The 27,113-nt window shown below is 43.1% G+C and overlaps 1 protein-coding gene and 1 long non-coding RNA gene across 5 annotated transcripts in view; one reads left to right on the top strand and one right to left on the bottom strand.

The window, feature by feature from the left end:
• Positions 1-27,113, bottom strand: part of LOC107660332 (integrin alpha-X-like) — a 54,030-nt gene that overhangs the window by 4,882 nt on the left and 22,035 nt on the right. For 2 of the 3 annotated variants that reach the window (XM_016449622.1, XM_016449623.1), the window contains 9 exons: positions 13,679-13,839; positions 13,369-13,535; positions 13,081-13,209; positions 12,553-12,626; positions 12,061-12,193; positions 2,425-2,526; positions 1,719-1,798; positions 560-646; positions 336-396 (listed from right to left, as the gene is read on the bottom strand). In XM_016449622.1, coding sequence (XP_016305108.1) covers positions 336-396; positions 560-646; positions 1,719-1,798; positions 2,425-2,526; positions 12,061-12,193; positions 12,553-12,626; positions 13,081-13,209; positions 13,369-13,535; positions 13,679-13,839 — 994 coding nt within the window. The remainder of the gene's footprint in view (positions 1-335; positions 397-559; positions 647-1,718; positions 1,799-2,424; positions 2,527-12,060; positions 12,194-12,552; positions 12,627-13,080; positions 13,210-13,368; positions 13,536-13,678; positions 13,840-27,113) is intronic. The other variant, XM_016449624.1, reaches the window with a different exon arrangement.
• Positions 10,874-25,981, top strand: LOC107660333 (uncharacterized). Of its 2 annotated transcripts, none has more exons than XR_001630999.1 (4): positions 10,874-11,059; positions 18,056-18,817; positions 20,479-20,538; positions 25,534-25,981. It is a non-coding gene; the product is annotated as an uncharacterized LOC107660333 (long non-coding RNA). The 2 variants fall into 2 exon arrangements; XR_001631000.1 differs by lacking the exon at positions 25,534-25,981 and adding an exon at positions 22,115-22,215.

Here is a 27,113-nt window from a genome sequence, read left to right as displayed (position 1 = left end):
AAATTTGCAGTGAATTGTGGAAGAATGCCCCAGCACCCTACAACAGGTACCTTCAACATCCTAAAACAAAGTCTAAATAACGATGTGGCTCTGGTTAACATTATTTACTCTGCCTGTGTGGCCTGGTAAACAGGAGAGTATAAAAAGGAAACAGAAAAACTATTCCTTAGGTAAAGCAGCTTATTACTTTTGGATGAAAGATTACAAAAACAAGAATTTGTTTCTTTGGAATAATGTGCACTGATGAATAATGCACAATAAGACTAAACAGGGTCAATTTTCATATATTGTTTCATGTATTGTTTTCGTATATATTGTGGAATTAATGTTTTTACCGTATACACATGCTCAAGTTGTGCACTGTTAGGATATTCAACAAACCGAGTTGACCCTCCACTGAAACATCAAATAAGTGACATTATTAAGAATATGCACACTAAACCAAAATCTCAAGTAATTACACTAAACTTTTAATAACTGGAAAATGTTAACTAGGAATCACTTGCTCCACAAACTGTACAGTAAACACTCACAGTGAGAAATTAAATTTGACACTTACTCATTTACCACAACATTAACAGGAAGTTTAACTACCACAGATGTAGTTGCACAATTATCTTGGGTTGTGTCATTGATCTCATTCTTACTGTGATGGGCAGAAAAATCTCAGGTTAGTTCTGAAGAAACACCCAAATGAAGAAGCATTTTATTTAGGTAATTAAGGGTGAAGTGTGTATGTTTTAAGAATTAAAACTTTTAAACTCTGTAGCACTATCAAAACTTTGCTCTGTTTGAGCAGTCTGACTCAGCAACCAATGGCAATTGGATTGTGTGAACAATGTTGGAGAACACATTTTGAAAACACATTTTTGGTAACACTTTCTATGAAGCCCATTTTTATAACACATTATAAAGGTATTCTTAAGGCATTATAATGAATGCATAATGCATTATATATATATATATATAAAAAAAAACGTACAATATATTGTTTCATCTCATAAATAATCATAACAAGAATTATCATACATTATAAAACTTATTTGTGGTTATAACTTTTATGAGTATGATTATTTATAACACACAATAAACACCATGTAAAATCCACTTATTTATAATGGATTATAAGTTTCATATCTTGACATTATTGATCTGTACAGTATCTTACTATCTTACTGATATTACAATAAATATAGTTAAAATCAAATGTGCCATATTACACATTCATCTGATCAGATATCTGATCTTATAGCTGTTTAAGAAAAAAAAAAGTATTATTATTATTATTATTATTGTCATTGTTGTTGTTATTTTTTATAAGTGTTCTTTGTCTGCTTTAAGTAAAGTAACCAGTTAACAATGGCAAGATATGAGACTTGTAATACATTATAGCTATGGGAAATATACTTTGTAAGTTAAATGGATGCATTGTGTTCATTGTGTATTATAAATCATCATAATCTTAAAAGCTATAACCACAAATAATAAATATTATAATGCATTAAAACGGTTGTTATGATTACTCATGAGATGATACAACATATTATACGTTTTTTTTTATAATAAATTATGCATTCATTATCATGCCTTAGGAATACTCTTATAATGTACTATAAATATGGACTTCATAGAAAGTGTTATCCAACATTTTTTCAATTAAATTCCTATAGTGCAGAAACAACTTTAGAGTTTCACCCATCAGAGTTTATCTTTCTGACCTTGTGACTGATGCATTGACAATCAGGCGCTCATTCACAGCAAAGGATGTAAACATCATGAATGACATCATTAGTGTGGTCTTAGGAAAAAAAAAAGACAGGCTGTAAGCTAGCTATAGCACAATTGACAGATGTATTTGCATGTAAGCTGCACCAAAACTAAATATTATAATATTGAATAATACTGAATGATTATTTTGTGTGAAAATTAAATAGTAGTTTGCTACTAGTAGTTGGCAGTACCCTCAAAGCGACTTTGTACCTAATGAAAAACACACACACACACGCACACACACACACACACACACACACAATATATATATATATATTTGTGTTCAACAGGAGAAAGAAACTCCAAGGTTTGGAACAAGTGGAGGGTGAGTAAATGACAGAATTTTCATTTTTGGATGAACTACCCTTTGAGGGTACATATTACTACTCTCTAAGGTACTATTCACCTTTTACGAGTAGGTAGAGTACAAAGTTGTCCTTATAATGGTACTGCCCCAGTGACAGGCTGTTGTACCCCAGTTACTTTTTTTTTTCTTTTTCTGAGAGTTGAGTGTAACCTTTCTGAGCAATAGTAAAAGTAATGTTTAGCAGTTATCAGGTGTTGCAATATAATCTGAGAATTACACCACAATAGAAATAGTAAAAGGTAATGGTGGCTTCGGTGTTGATGAAGCTCTTCTGGAGGTTTACCAACCTTTGCTCTCTGGCGGAAAACTGTTGCCCCAAGCTTGCATGCTGTGCGTGTAACGTTTGAGAGCTCTATGCGACTGGACTCACACCGAACCTGTACACCAGACTAAATGACAAGAACAAGGTTTCAATTATGGCACTGGAGCTTTTTTTCTATTATGCATGTTACCAGAACATGGACTGGCCATCTGTCCAGGGTCTTTCCCTGCCTTGGCCCAAAAGGCTGGAACACACACCAGGAGCAGTGGGCAGTCATTTTCACCCGGGGAGTTAGTGTGGAAGAGAGCTCTTCATTCACTCCCTCCTGCTGGTATTGAGAATCAAACCTGCAACCTTCGGGTTACAAGTCTGACTCCCTAACCATTAGGCTTCAACTGCACGGGACAAACTGTGTGGATTAATGTATGTATGTTACCAGATTGGAATCGAATCAATTAAATATCTACTCGAGAAAGACAGAAGATGAAACCTGACAGTGAAACCAGAGCCTGAAAAGAGATGAAAGAGATCCCTACCACAAACATTTTAGTGATTGAGAGAATTCTCTGAATTGTTGTCAGTTTTTGCAAAACTTTCAAATTTGGCTAATTAATTTGTGACTTCTGATTGAATAACTGTGAAATACAGTTAAAATTATTTGAGGTTTTGTATTAATCTTCATCTTAATCATTTATCTTTGAATGGAGTACTATCATTTTGCTTCCTGCATTATGCAGAGTACAGTGACAAGAACAAGTTTTTGAACGCTTTAAAAATATCTGGATTTCTGCATTGATTACTGATAAAAAGTGGTCTGATCTTAATTTAACTCACAGTTACAGACAAACACAACCTGACTAAACTAATAACAAGTACATAGAGTGATCATCTTGTTGCATCATACCTTTCTAAAAGCTTGAAGTCATGAACTGCTGTCCTGACATTTTCATGTAAAATGTCTTGATACACTTTTAAAATATTTGTTAATTCAATGACTGCAAACTATCCAGGCCCTGAAAAAAAGCACCACTAAACCATGATGCTTCTTCCACCATGCTTCATGGCTGGGATGAGGATTTGGTGTTGGTGTTCAGTGGCCTTTTGTTCTCTAAACAAAGTGTTGAGCATTTTTTCCAAAAAGTTAAACTTTTGTATCACCTGTCCACAGCACATTTTCCCAGAGGCATTGTCCAGATGGTCTTGGGCAAAAATGAGTCATTCTTCCTTTGTGCCGTTCTTTCATGAACACCAATCTACAATTACAATGGCAGTTTGTCGTTTTCTGGAGGTCCTTTGCTGTTATCCTTGTTTTTGTTTTTTGTTTTGTTTTTTTATACCTCTTTCAGAATTCCCTGATGTATTCTTAGAGTGATCTTTGCAGGATACCCAATCCTAGGGCGAGAGGCAACAGTCCACAGTTTTTGTTGATAGGGTATCTTGACGTGGATTCATGCACACCCAGATCATTAGCAATGTGTTGCCTTTTCCAGCTTTGTCTATATCTGTAATGTGTTTTTAAGGTACTGTGAAAGCTTTTGGGATTGATACATGAGTCACTAATCAATACTAATCAATCTTTATTGAAAAGAACAGATTTGTCAGTAATCAAGCTTTGAGTGCCTTTATTTAAAGGACAGGGCACCTGTGCAACCCACATTTCCAAACTTATCTTCCTTAACTGACTCCAGTTGGCTTTTGGAGAAGTTGTAACACAGAGTTTAAAAGGGTAGTTCAACCAAAATAAATAAATAAATAAATACAAATAAAAAATACTATGGAAGTCAATGGAGACCAGCAACTATTTGGTTACCCACATTCTTCAAAATATCTTCTTTTGTGTTCAGCAGAAAACAGAAATTCATACAGGTTTGGAACAACTTGAGGTTGAGTAAATGATGACAGAATTTTAATTCATGAGTGAAATATCTCTTTAACTTACTTTTTCCTGCCTGCCTTGTCATTGATCACTCAGTGTCTTCAATACAGTTTTGAAAAGTACAAATGTTGTGTGCTTTTAGTTAAGTCAGATTGTGCTTCCTCTAATTGTGAGAAAAAATATAGTCAAACCACATTTTATGAGGAATCAATACAGAAATCCATATATTGACAAAGGGTACAAAAACGTACTCGGTTACTAACGTAACCTCGGTTCCCACAGATACGGGAATGAGTATTGCATAGCTAAGACGCTATGGGGAAAACTCCTTTTTCTCAGATGACTGAAGCCGTTTCAATAACGCAGTGTAACTGCACTGTAATATTGGTGCAGTTACACCAGTCACAACGCCAGAGCCCGCCAGAATGGGTGGGGCCATTTGGCTATATAAGCAGCCATTTCACCATAGGATCCTCAGGTTACTTCGACTGAAGCGACGACTGAGTCGTGCAGCTACATAGCACGGCCAGCAACGCACTACTCGTTCCCATATCTCAGGGAACCGAGGTTACGTTAGTAAACGAGTATGTTCCCTATCGATACTTCACTCATACTGCGTCTGCTAAGATGCTAGAAAATAAAAAACGATCCAATGGCTCAGCAGCGGAGCTGCAAGAGCCTATGACGATGAAGCCCGCCAATATGGGCGGGGCCATCTGGCTATCCCATGTCGCCATAGGATTCTCAGGTTACTTCGACTGAAGCGATGACTGAGTCATGCAGCTACATAGCATGGCTAAGTACTCAGTACTCATTCCCATATCTCAGGGAACCGAGGTTACGTTTGTAACTGAGTATGTTCCCTATCGATACTTCACTCATACTGCGTCTGCTAAGATGCTATGGGGAACCAGTACAATCCCACCGTGCTATGCTAGAGAAACGACTAATACCTGACTTGCCTTAAGCACCCAAGGGGGCTCAGAGGGACCAAGTATTTTGCAGGGAAGACCCACAGGAGGCAATAGGGACAAGCTCACAGAGGTTGGCCCGGCCTTGAGTAATCGTTCCAAGAGAAAATGGTACAGCCTCGGAACTCAGTGAGGGCCAAGAGCGTACAGGAAAGAAGGCAAATGCCTAGCACTGGTTGTCATGTGACAAGAGTGAGCCCTTTTACGCAGACAGAACCCAAGCCTGTAAGGCCGGGACGTCCAGATTATAAAACCTGGCAAATGTGGACGGCGAGGCTCAGCCAGCAGCCGCACAAATTTCTGCAATGGACACACCGCTAGACCAAGCCCAGGAGGAGGTGACGCCTCTAGTTGAGTGGGCTCTTACTCCCATAGGGCACTGTAGGCCCAAAGAAGAGTACGCTAGCACAATAGCGTCAATTATCCATTTGGAAAGTCTCTGCTTTGTGACCGGAAACCCTTTGGTGTGGCCGCCGAAGCATACAAAGAGCTGTTCCGACTGCCTGAACAGGGCAGAACGCTCAATATAAAATCTCAACGCCCTGATGGGGCAGAGTAAATTCAACTCTTGGTCTTGCTCCGAAGGAAGAAGCGCCGATATAGTTATTGCCTGTGCTCTGAACGGAGTAGAGAGCACCTTAGGTGTGTAACCATGCCTTGGTTTCAGGACGACTTTAGAGTCGCTGGGTCCGAATTCTAGGCAGGTGGGTCTCACAGAGAGCGCCTGCAGATTTCCCATACGCTTTACCGATGCTAACGCAAGTAGCAGAGCAGTTTTTAGCGTCAGGGGACGAAGGACAATGAACTGTAGCGGCTCAAAGGGAGTGCTCCTTAGAGCCCTCAACACAGTGGGAAGATCCCATATAGGGACGGTGACGGGGCGAGGCGGGTTGAGCTTCCTAGACCCCTTCAAAAAACGAACAACTAGTTTGTTCCTGCCCACCGATTGGCCAGCTATAGGAGCGTGAGAGGCTGCTATAGCTGCTACATAGACCTTGAGCGTGGAAGGGGAGCAACCCTTATCCAACAGCTCTTGCAGGAAGGACAATATCAGAGATATGTCGCAGGAAATTGGGTCTGCACCGCGGGCTGTAACCAGGTGGAGAAGACAGACCCATTTAAGGGCATAGAGGCATCTCATAGATGGTGCTCTAGCCTGAGAGATTGCATTTAGTACGCTCTCAGGGAGGTCTGCAGGCTCCCATCGAGAGGCCAAAGGTGTAGAGCCCACAACTCGGGCCGGGGATGCCATATCGTTCTGTTCACCTGAGAAAGGAGGTCCCATCACAGGGGGAAGGGCCACGGGGCTGCTGAGAGCAGCCGAGACAGCTCTGCAAACCAGTTTTGGTTCCTCCAGAGCGGGGCCACTAACAGAACCTTGTGTTTCTGTTCCCTGATTCACCTGATTACCTGTGGGATCAGGGCGACCGGGGGAAAGCGTAAAGGAGGAGGTTGGGCCAGTCGTTTGTCGAGACCACCTTCCTTCTGCAGACCATTTCCAGGGGCACGCCCCATTCCATCCACTGAGGGTCTTTCTAAGGGGCCAGAGCTGCTACGCAGGCCTGGTCGACCTTGATACGAAGGCGTCCGAGACGCCAGGCATGGGACGGAACTCGTGATTTCAGCCAGTACTAAAGGGGCCGCATGTGAAGCAGGCCCAACTGTAGTACCAGAGAAGAGGAGGCCATGAGGCCCAGCATCCTCTGGAACGCCTTGAGAGTGCGAGAGGCTCCAACTTGAATGAGAAAACGAGCTGCTGAATGGCCAGTGCACGTTCTGGCGTGACTACCGCCCTTATTTGGGTGGAGTCGAGAACTGTTCCTAGGAACGATATCCGTTTGCTGGGGAACAATTAAAAATTGACCCTGAGTCCCAGGCATTTTAAGTGGCTGAGGAGGAAGGATCTGTGAAATAGTAGCTCGTCCTCCGACTGGGCCAAGATGAGCCAGTCGTCGAGGTAATTCAGAATGCGGATTCCCATCTGTCTCAGCTTCGTAAAAGTGCAAGGAGCTAGGGACAGTCCAAAGGGAAGGACCGTGTATTGATATGCCACTCCCTCGAAGGCGAATCTCAAGAATCTTCTGTGGTGGGGGGCTATTTGGATGTGAATGTAGGTGTCTTTCAGATCCAGCGAAAAGAACCAGTCCCCTGGGCACACTTGTGAGAGGATCTGTTTCAATGTAATCATCCTGAACGGCCGTTTCATGAGGGCGCGGTTCAGGTGCCTGAGATCGAGGATGGGCCTTAGGTCGCCATCCTTTCTGGGGACGAGGAAGTAGCAGCTGTAGAAGCCTGACTCGCTCTGAGCTGGGGGAACCGTTTCTACGGCGCCAGCAAATTCATCACCTCCGAGTGCAGGACGTGTGCGTCTTTGCTCTAAACCGAGGTGGGAACCACGCCGCTGAATCGCGGGGGTCTTTGAGTGAATTGCAGTGAATAACCTCATTTAATCACTGAAGCTGTCAGTGATAATAATCATTAGTGACAGCATTCTCCTTTAATCCGCCTAAAAAGATCAAACCGCTCATTAGAAGAGGGGTACTGATGATCTTTATGTGTAAACACACTGGCAGATCAAAGTGCTGCACGCATGCTCGTAGCGGACGAGGGGAGGAGTGGGGCCACCTTCATTGAAGAAGGCGAGCCGCGAGCAAAGCAGAGCGAGACATAAACTCTCGTAGTGAGAGCGGTCTGTCTCAGCGAGCGGCAGCCTCAGCGTGGCCGTGGCCTAGGCGAGAGGCGCATTCAAATACGAAGCTGTCAGTGAATCATTGGTGACAGCGTTCTGCTCCGATCCGCCTAGAAGGATTGAGATGCTTGACAAATGAGAGGCCTCACATGTAAACACACTGGCGGATCAAAGAGTTGCATGGAGAGTGATGCACGCGGGGGCTTTGCCGGCGTTAAATCACTCAAGCCTGATCACTCATCCCCGCAAGTTCGCCATTTCTTCCTCCGATTAACTGGGAGGAGAGAAACACAAGAGAGGGGGAGGTGGGGCTCAGCGACGCACACACAAATGCGAAGTTGCCAGCAATAGAGGTGACAGCGTTCTGCTCCGATCTGCCTAGGAGGATTAAGCCGCTCGGTGTATCGAGGGGCGCTGATCCTCACGTCTAACACACACTGGCAGATCAAGTGAAGCACGCATGATGTGTGCCGGCATGAAATTGCTCAAGACTGATCGCTCAACCCTGCCAGTGACAGCATTCTGCTCCAATCTGCCTAGGTATTGCAGATACTGACATACAAGGACAAGTGCAGCTAGAAGGTTTGATGTTGGGTTAGCCCACAGTTTGTACCCACGTTATAGGACATAGCACACTGGTCAAGCACCGTATCCTGACTACCGATGAAGTAGTGCTGTGCAAAAAATCGAATGCGATTTTCGATTTTTCGATCATTCAATTTTTTGCACAGCCCTACGATGAAGTGTCTATAAGGAAAATACCGTACAAGGTATCTTTTGAGAAACAAATATTTATCGACAAACAGATTAAGGAGTTGTTGGACAAAGACATCATATGTCCCTCTACGTCTGCTTGGGCTTCACCAGTGGTGGTGGTGCCGAAAAAGGATGGTAGATCTCGTTTTTGTGTTGACTATCGTGGACTTAATGCTAAGACCCCTTTGGACTCATATCCAATGCCACAAATACAAGACATTCTAGAGTCCTTACATGGAGCAACCGTTTTTAGCACTCTCGATCTGAAGAGTGGATACTGGCAAATGGAAATGGATCCTGACAGCATGCAAAAGACAGCCTTTGTCACATCATCTGGGCTATATGAATTTCAGCATCTACCATTCGGCCTAAAAACGTCGCAGCTTCTTTCCAGCGGTTGATGGAGAGTGTGCTTAGAGAGTCGAAGGGCAAATATTGCATGATCTACATTAATGATATCGTGATATACTCCAAAAGTGAGCAAGAGCACTTCCAACACATGTCTCTAATGTTTCTAGGTCACATAGTTTCGGGGAAAAGCATAAAGACCGATCCATCTAAAGTCTCAGCTGTAAGTGCATTTCCCAAACGACAATATATGAAAGATGTACAACAATTTTTGGGATTAGCTGGGTGGTACCACAGAGTCATTCCCCATTTTTCAGAAAAAGCAGCACCACTACATGCACTAAAACTAAAGGCTGCACTAACATGGGCTTTTCAGCATCCCAAACCATCTTCACGGCTAATCAGGTGGACTATTCGCCTTCAAGGATTCCGTTTTACTGTCAAGTACAGGAAGGGCCAATGTAACGTAGTACCAGACATACTTTCCAGAACTCCAAATCCTGAAAATTCACCCAATCTCCCTGCTCTTACACAAATACCTATCTCTGCCAATATGCCAATTCATCTGACACAAATTGCCATTGCCCAAAATGATGATCCAGACATTCAAGAGATAATTTCTAAAATCCACAAACAGACACAACCTCCTGATCCAACTAGAGTACATTATGTAATCGAAAATGGATTTCTGTTTAGAAGTACCCCAGATGGACAACAAGGTCAGAAACTGCAACTTGTCATACCTCCTGTCCACCATCAAGCCTTTCTTCAGTATGCTCATGACAACCCACTCAGCGGACATTTCGGTAAGCTCAAAACTCTCCTTTGTTTCTTGGAAACGGTATACTGGCCCACTATAAGGAAAGACGTATGGAAATATTGCAAAGAATGTCAAGTATGTCAACAATATAAACCTGTGCTTTCTAAACTCTCTGGCTGCTTACAATCTACACCCATAGTCGAACCTGGTTATATGTTAGGAGTTGACATAATGGGCCCATTTCCCAAAAGTAATAAACAAAATGAATATCTTTTGGTCATTGTGGATTACTGCTCCAAGTGAGTGGAGATGTTTCCTCTCAGGTCAGCAAAGACTCCTCAAATTGCACGAATATTGGTGGAAAAGATCTTTACTCGATGGGGAACACCAGCATATTTAGTGTCCGATCGTGGCACTCAGTTCACCTCTCAGTTGCTTGCACTATTCTGTAAACAGTGGATGGTGATTCAAAAATTAACAACTGCTTATCATCCCTAGACCAATCTCACTGAACGAGTAAATAGGAATCTGAAGACGATGATTGCCTCCTATGTAGGAGCCCACCACAGACTCTGGGACAAATGGATCCCTGAATTTAGATATGCCATCAACTCTGCCTACCATGAGAGCATTGGGTTCACCCCAGCTAAAGTGGCACTTGGAAGGAAACTCAAGAGTCCAGAGACCGCCAGATCCTAATCACCCTGCCTATTCCACACTTGACAAGCAGAAAGAACTCTTAAGTATCGTCAGGGATAATGTGGAACGAGCCCAAGCCAAGCAAAATAAATATTATGATCAACATCGTAAGCAAACTAATTTCCAGGAGGGAGATGTGGTTTGGGTACGGGCTCATCCCCAATCCAAAGCTGACGATGGCTTTACGGTAAAGCTATCAGCCAAGTGGAAAGGTCCAGCTAGGGTTAAGAAAAAATTAGGGCCTGTGAACTATGCTGTTGTTTTTCTATCTGACTCTGACAAATGTGAGACGTTGCATGTACAAAATCTTAAAATTTGCCATGGTTATGACAAATTTTCTCCTGAAGGGAGGGGTATGTAACTGAACTGATTCTGTTACATTCAGATATTATGTTCTGCCTCGCCATTAGGGGGTGCTAAGCTATTATTTAGACGATTTATTCAGGTAGATAGTATGAAGAAGTCAGCTTGTGTTTGGGAGAGGAAGCAATGGTTTCCTCACGCTCGCATTTCAGAAGCTGACGGTCCTAAGATCGAGGATTTGTTTCCCTGTGTCCATCTGTAAGTGTTCACTGTTCATTTTGTAATGTGTTATGTTTGTTGTAATGTAGTTAGCTTGTAACGGTGTATATAGATTGTTTGGAGGTGCATGCTAATAGTAGCACGGTATTTGTTTTTTGATAGATGGACCTTTTATGACTAATAGTCTTTTATAGTCATGAAACGGAGTCATGTGGAACTGTTTCCAGCATGGCCTTTGGAATTGTGAACGTCTTGTGTGTTAAGCATATGCTTTTACGCAGTGGACTCTCACGTGTGCTTCATGGAAGCTTTGTGGATATCACAGATTTGGATTATCATTATTTTTTTTCCTTTGACTGCTATCGACTCACCGGGAACTTTGTCACATAAACGGACATTATCAGCGATCATCAGTATCTTCGTCTACTTTCAGCTAAGTTTGTTCTACTTACAAACATATTTCATGTTCCAACTCAGCATGCCTTGCCTAAAGACATAAAAGTTCATTGGCATTCATTCCTTGGTTGTTGTTTTTTTTCCTTTTGCTTTGCCTATTTTCAAATTGTCTTTTCTTTTGTTTATTTTGAGCTTTGTAAATATTCATCTAAGGTAAACTGCATCCATATAAAGTATATTCATTTTTTCTGCATTTTTGTGCCTAAACATTTCTTGATTATCTTAACCTTTTTGAATATTAACCTTAAACCTGCTTATACCAAAGTGTTGATCATGTTAAGGAACTATTTTAGATTCCCCTTTTTTAATGTATAACTCACGCCTAAATTGGGTAGCGGTAATAAGCTCCGTTGACGAGCCATTGGTTAGTTTTTATTTCACTGCACGAACCAATGGCCGTGCTGTTACACTGTGTTACTGAAAAGGCTTCAGTCACCGGAGAAAAAGGAGTTTTCCCCATAGTGTCTTAGCAGACACAGCATGAGTGAAGTATCGTTAGGGAACTTATTATTGCCACTATACCTATGTAGTAAGAAAAAGTTTGTAGATTGGTTTTAAGGAAACTTGTTTAAAGAATATCTCACTGTTTTGACGTGGGTGAAGGAGAGGATGGTAGGATGATAAAGGAAAAGCTCTGTATCCGTTGAATCTTCTCCGTTATTGGATACCTCCACTGAAAGAATCACTGGGTAACCAGCAGTACTCACTACAGTATCACTGGTGCACAGATAAAAGATACAGAGTCATATATATATATATATTTCTTTTTTCCCCCGAGGAGGAACTGCCTACTGCCAGTAAATACTGTTTTGATGGCTTAACTTCATTCACATGTAAAAATGCCAGATTGGAGATTTATTGTAAATACTGTATTTTTACTGTTTTACTTACATATTTTTGGCAAAGTATAGATGTAAAATACTGGCCATTGTATTTATCACACATAACATAAATAATGACTTGTATCGGCCAACTATTTGTATTTTATCAGTATTGGCCATATGTGGCCATATGTCCATATTTATATATTGGTCTCTTGAATCTATAACAAACGTGAAATGTAATTGTAGACTAACCTCATAAAAGAGAGAGACACATTTAAATCCGATATACACACATGATCTTCCCCACACACTTTCTCCAGAACCACCTGAAAAACACAAACATATTCACTAATAAGGTAACACAGTGAACCATTATGGTAAGATGGGGGAAGATGCCCAACTTACATACACATTTAGATTTAAGTTTAGCATGTGAACTATGATGATGCATTATAGGAAATAAAAAGAAACATTTGGTAATTTATTTGTTATAGCACAAAATGTAAAATATTAACAGTGGGGTAAGATGCTTTGATAAGGCTTGTTTTGATAAGACAATACAATGTCATATATCACTATTTTCCACAGACAAAAAATTAGACCAATTAACATCAAAACTGTTTTGACTGACTAAATTCACAAATGTTGATTTTCAGATAAAATGACAAAATTAAAAATGGTGTAGTCATTCATCAAAAGTGCTGAGATGAGATTTTGAGACATCTATGGTCAAGAGAAAAAATGAAGGTGGGGGGAGGGGGGGCGTTATACCCCACACACCATTTCTGTAAATGCAGGCCAGCAGTCAGGGCTCAGCACTGGCCTTAAGCCTCCTGTTCCTGGAATAACTTCTGTTGTTACTTTCATCCTCCCAGAGAGAGGGACTTCATGGTAGTCTGAAATACACTCCTGTTGTGAACACACAACATATACACAAAAAGAAAATATTGTTTTCCCACAATACATAACACACTGTTCTGTATTTTACATTAAAAAGCCCTTATATGACGTTTTTTTATGCAAGATTTTATGACATACAATCATATTTTGTGTCTTTTTCACACTGACCGGGATGCTGATGTACAGAGTAGTGCAGACAGGGGATATGCTACTCAGGTTGCCGTTGAGGGTCCAGAGAAATGAGGCTGATCTCGGACCAAATAACAGTCGAGGAGCTCTGGCCCAAGGGTCCAGCTTTAGCTCCAGATCCACTGACACCACAGAACCAAAAGGACCTGAATCAATTATATGTATATATATACTGTCAAAATTTTTTTTATAGGTATACAGTACATACAGAACAGTGTGTTATGCATTGTGGGAAAACAAAGATTCTTCATGAAGTTCAATATTTTCTCTCTTTCTCTGAATAACTTACCTTGTATATCACCCTTGACAATCTCTTTTACAGTCATACAGATTGTAACTGTGGCAACAGGGGTGTTGAGACCGAGGGGGGCGGAGCAATGAAAGAATTTCTGATGGATGATTGGTGGATCAACAGTGACATTTATAGGCAAACACATGACAGGCTGAGACCTGTTAAAATGTGATAGAAAATAAATTAGACTTTTGTGCTACCCTTTTCCACATTTGTGACGTTTTCTTTGGAATGTTATGGTTAATAATTTTTCATTAAAACTGAAAAATATAAAAGTATTATTAACATTCTAACTAAAAGTCTTTTTCCCTGATTTAATTCAGCAGCTCACCCATCTACCATGCTAGGCTGACATAGGGTATGGTAAGTAAACATTTATTTATGTTTTTTTTCCGTTTTCTGTTTCTCAAAGGATATACTCTTTTGCAAGCTGGTTGTGATGGAGTCTCCGTGTCACCCTTTCCATCATCTGTTTCTCCGACCTCTCCTCTTGAGTATGACACATCAACTTCTCCCTGTCCTGCTCCTTGCTCATCTACCTCCTCTGGATCCGCATCATTCAGAATCACTGTGTCCCCCGGATGATATTCTGACTGTAGATGCCTACTGTCGTTTCGACTCTTTCTGTCGACTAGCACTCTAAAAAGGCTTCTCCAATCATCTTCACCATCTGAACTGTCACAATGTGTTAGTTTTTGCTGTGTTGATGTTTTTTCCAACCTTGCCTTTTTTCTTGTTCTCCTTTCCAGGTCTTCCAGGTAGGTGTTTTTTTCTACAAGTAAGTAGTCACACGGTAGCAACAAGTTTCTGTGCAGTATTCTTGTTTTTCCTTTCCAATTTTCAGGTCGAACTTCATATACTGGACTATCCTGGTACTTCCTCTGAGTGACGAGGTAAACTTGCTCTTAACAGAATGGTCTGAGCTTTCCGGGTCTGCCTTTCTCCTTAAAGTTACAGACTAGTACTCTATTACCAGGGAACAATTCAGCTCTCTGCACTTTCTTGTCATACAAAGATTTTCCTCTTTCCTTCTCTCTGTGTGACACTCTAGAGGCTAATTCATAATATTCCATCATTCTCTTCCTCCAGCCCTCAGCATAGTCATGGTAAGAGGAGCTTTGGTCCTTCACTGGAAATACCAAACTTAATATCAAAGGGCAATCTGGGCGTAAGGCCGAACAGGAGATAATAGGGTACAAAGCCCATCGCCTCATTTCTTTTACAGTTGTACACATTCACAACATTTGCCAGTGATGACTTCCAATTGGCTTTGGTGGTCTCAGGTAAGGTCCTCAGCATTGCGAGCACAGTTCAGTTAAACCTCTCAACTTGCCCATTCCCCTGCGGGTGATACGGTGGTGTATGGGAACCTTGCACACCACTGTACTCCTGTAACTTTGCAAACAGATTGTCGAATTCCTTGCCTTGATCATGGTGCAGTTTTATTGGGAACCCAAACTTCAAAACAAAGTCTCTGAACACTTTCTCCGCAGCTGTCTTAGCACTCTTGTTTCTGCGAGAATATGCATGTGTGAACCATGTAAAGTGGTCCATCACAACTAAAATGTATTCAGCACACCACTGTACTTTTGCAACTTTGCAAACAGCTTGTTGTCGAATTCCTTGCCTTGATCGTGGTGCAGCTTCTTTGGGAACCCAAACTTCAAAACAAAGTCTCCGAACACTTTCTCTGCAGCTGTCTTGGCGCTCTTGTTTCTACACGCATATGCTTGAGCGAACCGTGTAAAGTGGTCCATCACAACTAAAATGTATTCATAACCTCCTTTACACTTCTCTAGATGTAAAAAAATATAAGTGATGGTGATTCTGGTCAGAGGAGCTCAGGTCACCTTGTTTGGACACTTGCTTCTCAGGCAACTGCAAATACTGTGACGTAGTGTTCCACTTCTCTTTACATGTGGGGCCAATAAAATCGATCCCTGATCAAGTTCAGCACTCGTTCTGCCCCTAGGTGGCCCATGTCTTGATGTAACTCCTTATAAACAAGCTTGTGATATTTTTTTTGGCAGAACCAGCTGATGACTGGTTGCTGTTTTTTGGAACAAGAGACCATGCTCATCCAAGTATAATCTGGCTTTTTCCCTCATCAGTCCACGAGCCTCTTTGCCCTGGCTCCTGTTTTTGGGCCGTGATTTTGATTTGAGACACATCAAGACCTCTTTTGACTTCTTTGAGCAGCTCCTACTCCTGTTCTCCCGACAGTGCTGATTTAATGGTAAGTGGACACAAACATGGGCCTCTCTCCTGATTTTGTACCATCACTGACTGAGTTATACTAACCATGACATCAGGGTGAACTTCTTCCGAGCAGGTTTCCATGTACTGTTCCATTGACAACAACATGGTAGATGGGCGTGAGAGGCCGTCAGCATCCCCATTGGACTTTCCTGGATGCTATTTGATGGTGAATCGAAAATAGGCAAGTTCGGCTACCCATCTGTACGTAGTGGCATTTAGCTTAGCTGATGACATCACATATGTGAGAGGGTTATTATTATCTGTGTACACAGTAAATGATGGTGCATGGTAAACATAATCTCTAAACCACCCATGTATGGGCCCACTTCATGGTCAAAAACTCCAACTTTCCAGAGTATTATTTTTTTGGGAGGTTCTTCGGAGGCTCTTGATCCATATGTAATCACCACTAACTTGCCTCCTTGCCTTTGATACCGCACTGCGCTGAGGCTTTCCTGTGATGCGTCACAGTGGAGTACAAAGGGTTAATTCAGAACTGGATACCCCAGCATGGGTGGATTGGATAGGCAGTCAATAAACTCATAGAGGTCCTTTTGATGCTCATCTGTCCACGTGACTGGATGTGAAGATGCAAGCCATCCCTGGTGACTTTTCCCCTTGCCCTTCCGCTTTGGCAGTACTCTTTATATGCGTCTCACTGAATTGATAACACCAAAAAAAAAGGTGCGGCCTTGTGGGAAACGTTCTCAATGTATGGCTGGTAGTAAGAGAGAAATCCTAATAACTTTCTCACCTCACCAACTGTCTTAGGGGTCCTCTCCTTCAGTACTTGGACTTGAGCAATGTCAGCCGGGTCCATCGTGAACCCTTCTTTGGTCACCAGCCTCCCTGGGAATCGAACCTGAGTTCAGAACACTTCACATTTTCATGGCGTTAGCTTAACACCATGTTTCTGATAAGACTGCAACACCTTTCTAAGGTCCTGAAGATGATTATTGAATGTTTTTGAACTAGGTTATCATCTAAATAAGGTTGACATACCTCATCACGCAGCTCTCTCAGCACTCCTCCATGCTGCTTTGAAATTTGGCAGGTGCATTTGACAATCAAAAAGGGACTCTCAGCCATTCATATAATCCCCACAGTGTTATGAACGCAGTGAGAGGTCGGCTGGATTCCTCTGCAAACACCTGGTGATAGGCTTTGCCTTGATCGAGGACTGAAAACCAGGTGCTGCCCACCAAGCTGTCAAGCATGTTCTGTATACGACGTATGGGGTGTCTATCGAGAATGCATTTCTTATTTAACTCCCGGGTAGTCGCAGCAGAGGTGGAGAGTTCCATCTTTCTTATGCACACCTTATGCACACCTTATGCAGACTACCATTGAAGAGTATGGTGACTTTGATCTTGTAATCCATCCCTTATTCAACAGATCCCCTAGGTATTCTTTAACCTCTTTGTGCAGTGGCTTCGGGACAGACATGTATGTGTGCTTCATGGGTGTGGTATAATGGAGGAGAATTTTTAGCTGGAGAGATGGAATACATCCCACATCGCTGTCATCGCAGGCAAAAGCCCCACTCTCCTCCCTAAAAGCTGTTTTACTGTCTGTTACTGTTCAGGTGTTAGATGGTCAACATGAACAGGAGGGTCCCATAAGCCTTTCCCTTGGGTTGTTAGCGTCGCCGCAGCATTTTATGTAGATTAAATAACTTGTTTACTGTCTTTAAGAAGCAGGCTTTGAGTGGTGTGTGCAGTAGTCTTGCATGCACTCTCTCACTGGGCTGTTACTGGTCTCAACTCAGCTGGGTAGATGGCCTTTACTCGCTGTATATGGCCCAGAACTGCACATGGAGGCAGGTCAATGTCATGGACAGTATCGTTAATCACAGGAATGCAGATGCGTGAACAGGTCCCTCTCTGGAGGCGAACAATGTTTTCCTCCACCCTCAATCAGTCTGGCCACTGTGCGCACTCATCCGGCACAAACCGGGCATCTTCGTCAGATAATAAAGGGCCAGTTTTGATGCAACCTTTACCAGTTCTAACCTTTTTAACTGGAATTTTTTTATTTCTGACTTTCCTTACTCCATCACTGCACCCATCATCCTGACTTCTCACTAAGTTCAGTAAAACCTATGCTTTCTTACAGTCGCAGGACAGGGAAGTACTCATGGCTTTGGTTGTTACACCGGCAGGCTGCTCGACACCATTGTTCAGAAGATACTCAATGACATTTTACCCAATAATGGGCTCCTCTGCCACCCCATCATCACCAGATACTAATACAGGTACCTCCAATTCCAGCGGTGTGGCTTTGTCTGTTTCCAGCTTAAAAGTCACTTTGACCCAGCTTTCAAACCGGATGACTGTTTGATTTACTGCTCGACTGGTGAGATTTACAGGACCTAGGATCTCTTCAAGGTTGGTACACAGTGGTGTGTGGGAAATGTTCTTTTCTCCATTTTTCATTCATTAGACAGACTTGGGAGCCAGTATCCCATAGTGCTTGCGTTGCCACACCATCGAAGAAACAGTTCACCATACATTTCTCTCCAATCAAATTCAGCAACTGTGCATTATGTTTGGTGGATAACTGATTAGCACTTACTGATCTGATCAGCTGTAGGTAGCTTTCCTTCTGCTTCGCTGTTTCTCAGGCTTCCAACTGCTTAATGCTGTCCTACAAGAGTACATTTTGATGTTTCGGCCACTGTGATGATGTTGTGTGAGCTGTTATCGTCATACTGTTAGCTGAGTTCCCTCTTTCTGTTCTTCCTGCAGGTGGTCCCCTACACCCTCTGGATAGATGCCCACTTTGCACACATTTAAAACAGTGGTCACACTGGTCACCTCTACCATGCTCCTGACACCCACGGCATCCCCGTTTCCTTTCTCGGTGCTGTGTGGAACGGTAAATAATCATCACTTTCCTCATTTCTCCAGTCTCCTCTTTCAGCTGCTTGATGGTCTCATAGAGCTCAGAGTCTTTCTTGTCCATGACCTGTGGTATTTTCAAAGCTTTAACTTGTGTGTGTGTGTGTGTGTGTGTGTGGACTGTTCTTTACCTGTGATAACCTGAACCATTCTCTCTTGACCTTGATGTAGTTCTGCCTGGATCTCAGTGACTTTAGTCTCTTTGACGTGGGCATTTTTCTTGAACTTTTGCTGTCGTTACCACTCAAGGCTTGCAGCTTTGTTCATCTTTGTGAGGAGAACTTCATCCGTGACTGTAGGATCATCAAGGCAGACTTTAAGTTGGTATTTAATGTGATCGTTTGACAGCACACGTAGGAATCTCCTCTGTATGAGATCAGGACTGTATGATTCTTCTCCATCCGGCTCTCAAGCAGCTGCTTGAGAACAAGCAAGAAAGATTAATTACAAGAAAGAACAGTCTTTCTTTTAATTAAATAGCTCGGAAGAGGAATTTTTGTGGTGAATCACGACTCTCTTGAGTTATGTTTATCAGTCTATGATACAGGTTGGTTGAACTTTCTTCCTTGAGCTCCTGTCTGTGTCGCCGCCACCATCTTGTACCGTGCGGTCACTGTGTTGCGTTATCTCACTGGCAAACTCTAACAGATCTTTCACATGTTGACTGGCCACGTCATCATCTGTTTCTTTAATATTCTCTACTGTTTCACTTATTAATCTGATCGGCGAGTGTCGTTTACTCTGTCCCTCTGACAACAGTTTTGCATACACACACACCTTGTGCAGTTGATTAAGCTGCAGCCGGAGCAATGCCTCGCTCAGTCGATCTTGCAGTTGCTCCATGTCCATGCTCAGGTTCATCACAACTCAGACTCAAAACGGCACTGCTGATACCATCCTCATTGCCAGTATTTTGTAGCACACTTGAAGGCAATAAGCTTGTGATTTAGTTAGGTTCTTTTGTTTATTCAGCCAACATTTTCTCGATCATATACAGATCCCGCCACAGCTCCGTTCAACACAACACAGTACTCATAGGCTGCGTTCCAGTTTACTTTTAGACATACACTCGCGAACTTCCCTAAGCACTTCCCCTCGGGAGAATCCCCGCCACCAATTTGAAGTGCATTCCACTTCGTCAAGCAGACGAGGGAAGTTTACATGGACATACCCTCGACACCTCGATTTTGACCGGGGGAGCGAGTCTGCTTCATATGCACACTTCAGGCCGCTCTATAGACCACAATGCAACATGACTATGACGTAATCGCAGATCGTGTTTAAATTATCCCCACCACAAACAACTCTATGATATATACATTTATAACAGTCCAAGCATACCTATATACATATAGAATGCTGCACCAAACAAATTCGTAAGGGGAAAAATGTAAACATTAAACCAACTCCACAGCGGATTCTAACTGATCAAGGGCTTAGGACATTCTAATTCAGCCCATTCTAAGGGTTCAGCAAGTAGTGGGCACTCATGCAACGTAATCAATGAAGTACATCTGAGTAAATGAGACGGAGGGAAGTTAGCAAGTGAAGGGCACAAAAAATGGACTGGAACGCAGCCATAGTTTCCTAAAAAAACTTCGCTTGAACTACTACTAATATTTCTCTTTTCTCTTTCAGGTCTACTCTAGGGGTTCTCCATCTGGCTACTGCCACACACTGGACACCCATCGCCTAGCTGTGAGTATGCAAAAAAATATGTATATGCACTGAATAATTGAACATAAACAATTATCGAACTGACATTACAAAGAAAAAAATATATATTCGCAGGGGCCTAGCTTTTTATACAAAAATGATCTATCAAGCCTTTAATATAAAATTAATATAACAATATATTCTAGAATTTGAACAGTATTATTTATAAAATTATAGTGGATTTGGGCATCCGCCATGACACTTGTTATGAGAAATGCTGCAAGCGGAGTGATACAAATGGTGAAGCGGTTCCCATGGCGATTTTGGATGAATATCTCATGGGTGGAAAGATCAGATATGAGGACCAGAAAGAACTGATTTTTTTGAGTGGAAAAGCGCAGCCTGGTTCCCAATTGGGCTCTGGCTCCGGCACTAGCCCCGGTGGAAAAGTGGTATGGGTAACTGTGAGGCGGGACAAAACACTGCCCTTCCGTTCCGATCAAAACATTAAATTGGTTCTCCCCACTCAGTGACACACCCACTGAAAAACCTAATGAAAGTGCCCTAGTTACTGGTGATTCTATTGAACGTGAAAATAGAGACACCAGCCACCATAATCCAATGTTTACCAGGAGCCAGAGCACCTGACATCTTGGCAAATTTAAAAGTGCTGGCTAATGCTAAACATAAATTCAGTAAGATAGTTATTCATGTCTGCACTAATGATGTTCACCTTCGCCAGTTGGAGATCACTAAAAAAAAAAGATTGAAGAGGTGTGTGAACTTGCAAGTATGATGTCAGACCCTGTAATATGCTCTGGTCCCCTCCCTGCTTACTGTGGTGACAAGATACATAGCAGACTGTCATCACTCAATGGCTGGATGTCTAAGTGGTTCCCATAGAATAACATAAGTTTCATAGACAATTGGATGAGTATGTGGGGCAGACCTGACCTGTTGACAAGAGATGGTCTTCATACCTCTAGGGGTGGTGCTGTTCTTCTCTCTAGAAATATGGCACATAGTCTCAGAGTTTTTATGTCACTGACTAGGGCCCAGGTCAGGAAGCAGACAGACTGGCTAAACTGACCGTCTGCTAGCCGCCTGATGTCACAGAAGTCGGTTAGTTCTCAGCACATAGAGACTCCTACACCTAGATATCATACTATAGAGACTGTGTCTGTTCCCCGAACTAGCAAATACAAAAAAAAAACTCCAAACCAATTTAAGATAATTTATCATTTATCTATGATCACAGATCAAAACCTAGATGTGCTCTGTTTGACGGAAACCTAGCTAAAACCAGATGATTACATTACTTTAAATGAGTCTAACCCCCAAGATTACTGTTATAAACATGAGCCGCATCCAAAAGGTAAAGGGGAGGTGTTGCTACAATTTATAGTCATATTTTCAGTATTTCTCAGAGGTCTGATTTAAAGTATATTTTGTTTGAAGTAATGGTGCTTTATGTAACATTATCTAGTGTAATAAGTGTTAATGATTGTGGCAAGGGGGGTGTGGTGAAGCGAAGTCTACGGCAAGAGAGCGAGTCGGAAGACTGGCGGTGAGTAAGTGCGCCAAGGGCAAATTGACAAACACCTGTGTCTTATTGCAGTAATTGGCATGAAGAGACTGGATAAAGCCACAAATAATGAGAGAGAGAGAGAGATGCTGGACGGAGGACTCGTGGTCGAGAGACTGAGAAATGCTGCTGTTGAATAAATACCACAAGCCTCCGCACACACACACACACACATCTAAACATTACCACACTGGTGCCGAAACCCGAGAGGAAGAAGGATCACCGCCGCCGTTATGCAGTCCTCACCAGGATTGCCATTTGGGGAAGTCATCAATTCGCTCGCGGGACTTCACCAAGAACATCATCAAACGCTCAAGGACACGAGGGAGGATCAGGAGTGATGCTTCCAATCCCTCGTCCGGACTGCGAGCTGTTCTGGAGCTGGATGGACCGGGAGGTATGTGCTGGAGGGTCTGCATCAAGCCCTGCCACTCCCCCATACCTGCCGCTAGCCAAGATGGAGCCACTTGATGATCCAGAGGCAAAGAAAGCAGAGGCATCCGGGTGGCCCCAATCAACCTGGACGGTGTGGCTGATTCCACTGCTGATAGGGGATGTGCAGGTAGCGGCCCAGCAACTGCCAGTACAATCAGAATCTCCTGGTCTATGATGACCTCAAACGAGCCATCCTTCAGCGGGTCCGCTTCAGCCCAGAGCAAAATCACTAGCGGTTCCTGTCGCTGAATCTGGGTGAAAATGGATGACCGTTTGTGATGGCTCAGCAGCTCTGGGACGCATGCCACTAATGGCTGCTGGCCGGGGAAAGCGACTTCGACCAGATCATTGACCAGGTGGTACTGGAGCAATTCATCCAATACAGCCGAGTGGGTCCAGTGCCACCGTCCGTCGTCGATGAACCTGGCCATCCAACTGGCTGAGGACCAGATAGCGGCGTGCCCCGGGGTCGGTGGAACATTACCATCCATCTCTCTCTCACACCCTTCCCCTTTGCTTTCTTCCCCTCCTGTTTCTACCTCTACCTCTCGACCTGTACCTGTCCCTAAGTCCCGGTGGAGCGGCCCTCCTTGACTGACAACCAGATGGTCAGGCGGAGGAGCCATCTTCTGGCCCCAGAGCTCCGCCCAGGGGGCTGGGTGAGACAAATAAGCAACCGGCATCATCTCCGGCTCTGCCATTCTCTCCTCGCCAATTCTTTTCCCCTGGAACAGTCTCAAGATTAGATGCTTAAAAATGCCTTTGAACAGGTCTGTTCCATCGACGGTCAGCTTCTCCAACTGACTCATCTGTCCTCCTATCCTTATTTTGCTATTATAAAAGATAGGTTGTTTCAAGTGACCCAAGACTCTCAAACAAAAGAGGAAACAACCCAGTTGTTAGTACCAAAAAGTAATCCTCTGATAGGGCATTTAGGACAAGCAGCAATGCTGAATCGTCTCATGACCCGATTTTTTTGGCCGGGCATTCATGCGCAGCTTGTCGTGAATGTCAGTTACTGAACCCACCGGCCTCCCCAAAAGCACCTTTGCGCCCCCTTCCTCGTATGCAGGTCCCCTTTAAGAAAATTGGAATGGACCTCATCAGGCCATTAGAATGTTCCACACGAGGGCATCGCTTTGCATTAGTTCTGGTGGATTATGCAACACGATACTCTGAAGCAGTAGCACTCCGTAAAATTTCAGCAAAAAGTGTCGTGGACGCACTGTTTTGTTTAATCTCCCGAGTGGGAATTCCAAAGGAAATTTTCACTGACCAGGGCACGGCATTTATATCACGTACTTTATGTGAGCTATACGAGTTAATGGGCATTAAATCGATTCGCACCAGCGTCTATCAACCACAAACAGAGGGGTTGGTGGAACGATTTAATCGCACATTGAAAATAACGATTCATAAATTCGTACACTAAGACGCCAAAAATTGGGATAGGTGACTGGAACCCCTCTTGTTCGCTGTGCACGAGGTTCCGCAAGCCTCCACAGGCTTTGAGCTTCTCTATGGATGTCAGCCCCGCGGGGTGTTAGACGTACTGAGAGAAACTTGGGAGGAGGGACCTTCCGACACTCAAAATGAAATTCAGTATGTGATGGACCTGAGAACAAAACTCCACACTTTGGGGCGGCTCTCAATGGAGAATTAGTTACAAGCCCAGGAAAGACAAAGCTGGCTGTACAACAGGGGACAAAGCAACGTAAATTTACACCGGGAGATAAAGTACTTGTATTGCTCCCTATGTCTAGTTCCAAATTGCTTTCCAAGTGGCAAGGACCGTTTGAGGTCACACGGCAAGTTGGAGATCTCAATTATAAGGTAGTGCGAACGGACAGGTGCAAGGCACGTAATATATACCACCTTCATCTTTTAAAAAAATTGAATGAGGAGGAGTCAGGCGCTGGCGACGGCGGTGATCTCGGCCCAGAAGTGGAGGATGATCTCGGCCCAGAAGTGAACACCAAAACTCAATCTCTCACTCTGGCTCAGCGGGGAGATCACCTCTCACCCTCGCAACTCACTGACATAGCTCAGTTGCAAGCAGAATTTGCGAATGTGTTCTCGCCCCTGCCTGGTCAAACGAAACTCATTCAGCACCATATTGAGACAGAGCCAGGCGTGGTGGTGCACAGCTGGCCATCTAATTTGCCTGAACATAAGAAAAAAGTAGTTCAGACAGAATTAGAGGTGATGCTAGATATGGGAATAATAGAGGAATCCCACAGTGATTAGGTGAGCCCGATAGTTTTAGTTCCGAAAACGGACGGCTCGGTACGATTCTGTGTGGTTTATCGCAAGGTGAATGCAGTGTCGAAATTCAACACTTATACAATACCGTGGGTGGACGAGTTGCTTGATCGGCTTAGGACAGCTCGTTTTTATTCGACACTGGATTAAACTAAAGGATATTGGCAGATTCCCTTATCGCCTATGTCCAAAGAAAAAACAGTCTTCACAACGCCATTTGGATTACACCAATTTGTCACACTTCCATTCGAGTTGTTCGGGCACCGGCTACTTTTCAGCGCCTGATGGATAAAATCCTCCGGCCGCATTCTACATATGCCGCTGCCTATCTGGATGATATAATCATCTATATTAATGACTGCCAGTGGCATATGGAACACTTCTGGGGGCGCTGAGAAGGGCTGGTTTAACTGCCAATCCGAAGAAGTGTGCGGTTGGGCGTATGGAGGTTCGGTATCTGGATTTCCACTTAGGTCACAGGCAAGTGCGTCCACAAATTAATAAGACTGCAGCAATTGCAACGTGCCTGAGACCTAAGACCAAAAAGGAGGTGAGGCAGTTCCTGGGGCTGCCGGGATACTACAGAAGGTTTGTGCCTAATTATTCAGACCTCAACAGCCTGACTGACCTCACTAAAAAGGAAGCGCCAGATCCAGTCCAGTGCACAGAGCTGGGTAAAAACCCAAGTAAAGGCTGCTCTATGTGGCGGAACTCTATTGCATGCTCCTGACTTTTCTCTCACGTTCTTGTTACAGACAGATGCATCGGACAGGGAGTTCTCCCCGACCTGAGTCAGGCGGTGGGGGTATGTGGCGAGGGGGTGCAGCGAAGTCTACAGCGAGAGAGAAAGTCAGGAGACTGGCGGTGAGTAAGTGCGTCAAGGGCAAATTGACAAACACCTGTGTCTTATTGCAGTAATTGGCGTGGAGAGACCGGATAAAGCCGCCAGGAACGAGAGGGAGAGATGCTGCACGGAGGACTCATGGTCCAGTGACTGAGAAATGCTGTTGTGCTACGTGTTGTGAATATTCTGTGTTAGAGCTAGAAGCGCTGAGAGCGCGTGCTTTTTAATAAATACTGTTGAACTGTTAATTGTTGAACTGAATAAATACCACGAGCCTCCGTAACTGACACTGCCTTCTTCCTTTCCACACACACACATCTGAACATTACCACAATTATAAATCCCTATTGACATTTGTACTGGCTGCTGTATATAGGCCACCAGGGCACCATACAGACTTTATCAAAGAATTTGCTGAATTAGTGCTGGCTGCATATAAAATCTTAATTGTTGGTGATTTTAATATCCATGTAGATAATGAAAAAGATGCATTAGGATCAGCATTTATAGACATTCTAAACTCTATTGGGCTTAGACAACACGTGACAGGACCTACTCATTGTCGTAATCATACTTTAGATTTAATACTATCACACAAAATTGATGTTAATGTCATTGAAATTCTGCAACAGAGTCTTGTGTATACTCCATGTAGCTAAAGCTGCAAACTCAACTCCTTGTTACAAATATGGTAGAACCATCACTTCAACCACAAAAGACTGCTTTGTAAATAATTTTCCTGACTTGTCTCAGTTCCTCAGCATATCCGATAGCTCCGAAAAACTTGATGTTGTAACAGAAACTATGGACTCTCCCTTTTCTAGCACTTTAGATATGGTTGCTACTTTACGCTTAAAAAAGATTAAGGAAAACAGTCTGACACTGTGGTATAACAAGCACACTCATGCCCTAAAGAGAGCAGCCTGGAAACTGGAGCGCATCTGGTAGAAAACAAAACTAGAGGTGTTTCGTATTGCATGGAGGGAAAATACTTCCTCCTACAGAAAAGCCTTAAAAACTGTAAGATCTGTTTATTTTTCATCTATTTTAGAAGAAAACAAACAAAAACCCAGGTATTTATTCAGTACAGTGGCTAAATTAATGAAAAATAAAGCATCACTGACATTTCAGAATCAGAATCAGAAAGAGCTTTATTGCCAAGTATGTTTGCACATACAAGGAATTTGTTATAGTGTCACAAGCTTCCAGTACACGGAGACAACAACGTCCGTTTTGTTGAGCAGAGAGCCGAGATTCGCCAGATGGATGCTAGGCAGCGCCGTTCTGAATCCGTGCTTCCTGAGCTTCACGAGCACGCCGGCTCACTTCCCCCGTCTGTGCGTCCTGAAGCGCTTGATCAGTGCCACTGCTCCGCCAACTACAATGTTCAGCAAAACGTCCGAATAAACGAAATCCGGTAGACGATTGTGTGGTGTGTTCTGCCGAATGTTCAGCAGCTCATCCCTGGTAAAACTGATCGTGTTTGAGAAA

The sequence above is a fragment of the Sinocyclocheilus anshuiensis genome, unplaced genomic scaffold (assembly GCF_001515605.1).
Source record: "Sinocyclocheilus anshuiensis isolate Anshui unplaced genomic scaffold, SAMN03320099.WGS_v1.1 scaffold1983, whole genome shotgun sequence".
Taxonomy (NCBI): domain Eukaryota; kingdom Metazoa; phylum Chordata; class Actinopteri; order Cypriniformes; family Cyprinidae; genus Sinocyclocheilus; species Sinocyclocheilus anshuiensis.
This window is presented reverse-complemented; position numbering and strand designations above follow the sequence as displayed.